The sequence below is a fragment of the Acanthaster planci genome, linkage group LG03 (genome assembly GCF_054643075.1).
Source record: "Acanthaster planci isolate LZ-2023a linkage group LG03, COTS_SCS, whole genome shotgun sequence".
Lineage (NCBI taxonomy): Eukaryota > Metazoa > Echinodermata > Asteroidea > Valvatida > Acanthasteridae > Acanthaster > Acanthaster planci.
Window position 1 is genome coordinate 22,951,156 of NC_141779.1, and position 7,057 is coordinate 22,958,212.

Here is a 7,057-nt window from a genome sequence, read left to right on the forward strand (position 1 = left end):
CACGTAACTGGTATTTGTCTTGTTATGTATTCAGATTTTTGTCCCTGGTCCCTGCTACTGCTTATATTTACGTGTGTGTGTGTTTTTGTTGTTTTTTATATTCTTTTTGTTCAATTTTGCTTTGTTTCTTCTTGTGATGGTCAAATACACAATAATAATAAATTTCGGTAACAAAGGAAATTACACAACACTGCACAATTTGGGCTCTCCTTAGTGGGCCGCAGGCTTGGCTGCAATACTCAGGCATAGCCACCAGACATTCATTCGTGTGGGTGTAAACGTTCAGTAAATGAAGTTATGAATTTTTGAAGAATTTTGAAAATGGAAAATCTTGAAAATCGCCCGGGAACAGATAAGAGCAGATAGAACAAACATCATGCAAAATTGGTAGTCCTAGTGGTGTGTGATGTGTGTGATAATGTTTAATCATTAACATAATAATGGGGCACCTCTTTTTCCAGATATCTACGATGGCGTTGTGGAAATCATGCATAATACTGACTTTGTGCTGGAGGCTGTCGCGGGCTTCAGCAGTGAACCCAAAATGTGCGTGAGACGAGAACTCACAGAAATCCTCATTCTCTTTGAGGGCAGAATTCTGTACTCAACATCGACTACTTCCCCTAAGACGGAGGTTGGCTTCGCTTCCAGTGACGCTGCCGTGTGGACCGTGATGCCAACCTTTGGATCAATTGGTGACTGGATCATATTATGTTGTACCCCTCGCAGTCGTCACTGTCAGTGAGAAAGTACAGACCTTTCCCCAACAGCCTTTGCATATTTTGAAATACGAGAAATGCCTTGTAAAAAGTTATGCAATCTCTGCATAGAAATTAAAGTTCACAAGGTAACGGTTTATAAAGCACTCCTGTCATTGCCAGCTTTCACAGTACATGTTAGCTGAGGGAAAGTATTGACATAAATTTAATGCTGCTGCGTTCAGTCCAAACATTAAAAAACGAGTTGTCAGGTTGTTTTGATAGGACCTTTTACTGAAGTCATTTTGCGGTATCATGAGCATTCTTATCCAATAATTAATCAGTCCATGGCAGTTGAATGGCAGAGACAACTTTGCAGCAATTCCAGAGACCTCAAATTTGAACCGAGTCCTTTTTGAGTTTTTGTGGCCCATAAATTTAAATATCACAAAACTCTGATAGTCAGTAGCCGTCCATATATTTTGTAATATTTACCTTTGCGCATATTTCATCCAGTGCCCCCGTGTTCTCCAGCCTTGTTTGCGCTGAAGTTTGAACTTGAAAAGTTGAGCACAGCACTGTGTAATTGAATTTTCAACTTGTTTGTTAACAGCGGATAGAAGGCGACGACGCTCTGTGGACGATGATAGCCCCCTTAGGGAAGGTAGGCTTCACCACAGCTATTGGCACAGTTCACTAAATGCATACGTTTGTTCAATCCAGACTTAGGTTTTCTTTTCAAGAAGAGTGGAATTTCTTTGGTAGTAAGAACCATTTAGGTATGCAAAGTGTTCCTTAAGAGACATGAGGTTTCGGAATTCTGTCGCTATAGAGATCGTCAAGTGTGCGAAATTCATAGCTTTTGAGAAAACTGACTGGCTGTTATTCTGGCAAGACCTAAGTCGTCTATTTCCTGTGAAGATGTTGTTTAATTACAGGATATCATAATGAAAAAGAAAAAGCTAACAGGGTTGTCCTCCGTTCAGTGAGGATTTAAATCAATGGATTTGAATCCTTACGATTTTATTAGCCTAATAAGTAATGGGTCTATAGTCTGTGGACTAAATGAGCCCTATTTCTTGGCTTTTCTGTCACTTCTTCATGACTTCCGGTGTTTCTTTTTGCTTTCTGGGGAAAACACAATGCTTCATTCTTTTCATGATTTACTTTTAGATTTATATCATGCTGATTTTTTTTTTGGCAGCTGTCCAAAGACGGCGCCGACGTTCTACAGATGAAGACGATGGGACTTTGAAAGGTAACAACTCAACGAGTTTACTTATTTTTGCCGTCTTTACAATTCTATGGTAGTTTGTTCATGACAGTTCACTGTGTAATGAATATAATTAACAAACTTTCATGGTATGGAAAATGATAGAGAAAAGAAACATGGTCGTCTTGATTACAATGTAAAAGTGTGGCATGGGCTGGAACAGAACATAATATAGATTATAATTTTATGCCATCAGCTAAAGACAGCCTGACAAACAAACAGACAGAAACCAGACGACACCAGTGAAATCAGATAGGAAAGGAAAGCAGAGCATAATGGCAGAGTATTCACCATGTTCAATTCAATTCCTGTTTTCTGTAAGCATCTTGCGCAAGGTTGGTGAAACAGTTTAAATGTTTGTAGCATGATGACTTTGCGTTTTCTCCTTTCGCACAGTTACATCCACCAAGCTGGACAGGCGCCGTCTTTAAGAAGACGGTGAGGAGAAAGGAGAGGTAGCATGGTGAACAGGAAATGGTGAGTGAATTATTGAATTTAATTGGGAAACGAATCAGATATTTCTCACTTTTAAAAAAAAATTGGAATATCTTGTTAAAGATGTTTACATTGTGTTCATTAGCATATCCAGAGCGGCTTGCGTTGACCCCTCCCCTGTTTTAAATTATTTTATTTTTTTATCTACTTACTTGAAGAGATGCCTGTTTGAGAAACTTTTCATTTGCTCCCAAGTATTTATATAACAATAACTTTAGGACAGAAATTATCGCTGGAATATGCTTCCCTCATAGTTCAGGTTCCACACAGATTGAGTCGTTCCCTCCCCTTCTGAAATGCCAGGCACCCCTCCCCCCTTTTGTAGGTGCTTGACCTGCTACCTGGACATGTGTTTGTCGTGAAATTTCACAAATTGACCATGCAAAGTTGAGAGAAAGAATGCTATCTTTCTCAGTCATCTTCTCCTCAATCCATCTTCAGTCTTAATTCCCACCAAACTCATGCCTAGAGTAGTCTCCTTCAATAATCCTTCAACAAAGACTAACACTTTATGGAGACAACTGTCATATGAACAAAATATTCAAGATTCTAGTGTGTTTTTTTTCCAACTTTCAACTGAGACTGTTCCCTTTGTTGTTCTTCTCATAGACGATGAATTAGGAAATACCGACTTTGGATCTGCAGTAGTAACATGACATAGGATCAAACTGACCAGGCATATATTTTTGCTTTTGCGTTAATGTGAAATGGTGGAGGTTTTTTGAGGATTCCAAAACTAACATAAATGGTGTTGCTAGATTTTATCCCAGATCTTCGATATAGCAGGATGCAGTCCAGACAGACAATTGATACGCCAATTCAGTTTTGGCAGTTGAAAGAAAAATGGACTTATTTTAGAATCATCAGATTATTTTTATTAAGTTACCAGTTACTGTATTTCGCCCAGGGTTAGGAATTCTGATACCTTGATTTAGAGATTACTTCATGCAGTCATTTGCAAAAGTTTAGGACCACCCATACAAAAATGCATTAACCTGAAGAAAAACCAAACTTAATGCCAATCATGGCAACTTATGTTTGTTTTCAATGGGTAACCTTAGTATCTTGGTTAAACAGTTATTTTACTGCATTTCCATGATTTGAAATGTTAAAAGTCTAATATTTAGTGTGCCCTCCTTTATTTATGATAACTTATACTGGCTTTTTTCACCCATGCTGCCTTACAGACAAAATGTCATACAAGACCTGCCTTTGCAAACAAATTTCATTCAAATGGGTATATAGCACTACACTGATATGCACCACTGTAAAAACATGTTAAGTTATCATTCAATGAGACAATGTAATGCAGGCCCAGTGACAGAAATACCAATAAAATTCCGGATGGTCTTAAATTTTTGCAAATGACTGTATAATTGAAAAGTTGAATGCAGCTTTGTGCTGAGGAGATGGTATCAGCTTTGTCAGAGTCTTATAATTAAATTGAGGGTATCGTTTGTTAATTAAGTAATTTGGAAAAAGGGAGATTTTTAAAATGTGGCAGAGGCTCATAGGTGTGCAATACGATTAAAAATCATTGCAAAACACTTTGTTATTAATAACTATTAAATTCAGTTTTAAATTGCGCAGATTTTAGGCGAGAGTTTTTCTAAGTTGGTACTCAACCTTTGCCAACCTTTGGGACTCAGAAGTGGACAAAAAAATTAAACATTTTATTTTGAGAAGTCTGTGATCCACCAATTGAAAATTTACTGATGTATATTAAAAGAAATTGCTTTTGCTCCGCTGTCCGACCGACAACGAAGTCCCCAATTTTCAATTTTGTGAGCTTTGGTCATCAGTGACTAGTGCTAATGGTAATGGTACCCGGGGGGTGTTCTTCCCTCCGACTTGAAGACCCTTGTTTGTTTTTCTTGAGATCATAGAAAACACTTTTTTTTCCCGTCCTCCTTGAGAATTTGTCTTCAAAAAATTCAGAGCACCAATTTTTAAAAAAATGCTCGCCTTAGTGTGAAATAGAGATATAAGTACATGTATTCCCACTTCAAATTCGAATGTCAAATTGAATATGTTTTAGGTCAAGATAAAAGAAAAAAAGATGTTAATCTTGTTTCATTCAAAATGTGCAATAGCAGAATATACCAAAATGGAATTCCAAAAGCTGCAGCACACTAAGAGTGTTTTTTTAATTTTACTTTTGATTAAAACTAGCTTTAATTGAAGTCATCCTCGGTGTTGCCAGCTCCACTTTATATGGGAACTTGTGTCAAATTTAGGCCTGAATTCTTTTTTTTTTAAGTGGGAAATATTTGTAACTGATGTACAATCTTTCGATTTTGAAGTTGTAACTCTTATTTAGGTATTTGTAACAGTTCATAGGTCAGATTGTTAAAATGCAGCTTTGTGACCTTTGGTTTTGCTGTCTGTTACAACCTCATACACGATGAAGTGGATCATACATTTGACTCATAGAAGACCCTTGCAATTAGCTCATTTGCCGGACAATATAGTCGTCCATTATTGTTACCTAGAGGTAACCTGTATCCCTTGGTTTGAATGGTACATACTGAAACAGTTTTTGTGAATTTGATGTTAAGGGTTAAGGGTTTTTTGTTTTGAGCAAATAAAGAAGCAATTGCATAACAACAGTTGGATGACTGAAGTGTACCGTTCTACCATTCTTAAGTCTGGAAGGGTGACTTAATTTAATACTTATGTAGATAAAATTGTGAAGAACAGAGTGGTGCAGGCAGTCCTGGTATTTTTTTCCAGGTGTTGGAAAGATGGAGGATTCAGAGCTCGAGTGCTGTTCTGACATTTGCTTTGGTCTGAAGCCTTGGACAATTCGGTTGATGCCAACTGTCATGCTCTGAGTGTGAGACAACACAGATTGAAGGCACAAAGACAGTGCACATCTGCACATCAGCATTGCAGGCAGGGTTCTCGCGGTAAAGGGGGGGGAGAAATTGCAAAGTTGGATGTTACAGTGGGGCGGAGGCACAAGTCCCAGTATTTTCCAAATAAATGTAATAGTATTAGGCCTATTTTGTTCTTTTCCAACTTCCCAGTTTGGGAGAGGCGATCATTATGTGCCCTCCTGCCTCCGCTGGCTATGCCCCTGTTCCCATAAGGAGTTCCTCACGCCAGAAAGAAATATCAAGGCAAAATAATGATAGCATTTTATCAATCTTTAGTAACTTGAGTGTGTTTCACTCCGGCAGTGCCACACGTTGGGGATGTGTAGATGGAATACCATGATGTCAGAACGGGCTTCAAGTGGCTGAGACTATGCACGTGCAATATCAGCAGCCCTTGTTTCTAGTGTTTAGTTTAATTTAGCTGGTTTTGTATGAGTGACTTTATTCAGGGTAATACAAGTACTTCCTTGTGCTACCCATGATGAGGCCATTTCTGACCAATACGTGGTTTTCTGGAAGGCAGTGCCACAAGGATGTGATATACATGTATGGAGCTAATTGCAAAATGAATCGAAATATATTTGACATGCAAAATAACAGCTTCTGTTGGATGGTTCAACTTGGTTGGCAACTGGTCCAGATATATAGAGAGGGCCTGTGTGGAGTGTCCTCACAGAGGACAGGTCTTCGTTCCTGTGTGATATGCTTGAGTAGACTCTATTGTGTACCGGTATTTCAATGTCATCTAAATCTAAATAACAAAACATGTCCTCTGAAAGGGCACTCCATGCAGGCCCTCCATTGTTGGGTTACACTTTTTTAGTTTAAAATGCTATTCAGCATTAGTTTGATAGCTCCGTCAAATAATCTAATAAGATTCTGAATGCAGGGGGAGTGCTCTTGGCAAGTTTCATCAAAAACGGTACAAGTAGTTGGTTCCCTTGCCCAAAGGGGGTCACATTACCGACAGTACCATGATTTTACCAATCAAACTGACTAATGGAGGTGGAGGACACTCCCACAGCCCCACCCCAGTGCACCAATTTCCTCAGGCTGTCCATGCTTATGATATTTGCAAAGGGCCGGTTCGATTTGGTTTGGGCCACTCAGTGCCTGGATGCACTACAACAAACAGCAGAATTCAAGTATGTTTTGGGTTAATTTCTGACACAATTTTACGCCAGGTTTTGAGATTTGTGGTATTGTGGTTTCCTGTTTCCTTTCTTGAAGGTGATTGCCAGCAAGATATAATTGCCAACCTTTTCCCACTGGCAATAACTATCAAAGGGTGACTGAGGAGGCTAAAGAAATGCCTATTCATAAAAAAAGGCCAAGGAAACTTTGGTTTTTTACTGTGGCCTAAAAAGGCAATTTGTAGAGTCCATGCTACTCGGACGATCATAAAGGTACGCCTAGATTTTTGTTCTCCCAATGAATGGGCCTCTAAAATGTTCCACGAGGCACAGTTCGAGCCCCCAGTGACGTTTAAAAGCAAGGGGTGTGATTGTGAGGGGCCATGCCTCCTCCCTTTGATGGGGAGAGGCGCGGCAGACATCTTCTAATTTGTCCCTTTGGCTTGCTTCTAGAGAGTACCCCGCTTCAAAACGGAAACGAGGTTTGTTTCAAATTTGACCCTTGTCTCATAAAACCGGCCCACTTTAAATGTAAGTCCGTGGCCACGCCCCAACTCGTGCAGTCAATGGAGGGCGCTG

The 7,057-nt window shown here is 39.3% G+C and overlaps 1 protein-coding gene across 1 annotated transcript in view; it reads left to right on the forward strand.

Moving 5' to 3' along the window:
* LOC110991038 (uncharacterized) overlaps positions 1–5,075 on the forward strand; it is a 93,414-nt gene extending 88,339 nt beyond the window's left edge. The window contains exons 57-61 of the mRNA XM_022256130.2: positions 462–695; positions 1,312–1,362; positions 1,903–1,956; positions 2,368–2,448; positions 3,076–5,075. Of these exons, the coding sequence (XP_022111822.2) occupies positions 462–695; positions 1,312–1,362; positions 1,903–1,956; positions 2,368–2,402 (374 nt within the window). The 3' untranslated portion in view covers positions 2,403–2,448; positions 3,076–5,075. The remainder of the gene's footprint in view (positions 1–461; positions 696–1,311; positions 1,363–1,902; positions 1,957–2,367; positions 2,449–3,075) is intronic.
* Positions 5,076–7,057: the final 1,982 nt, after the last annotated feature.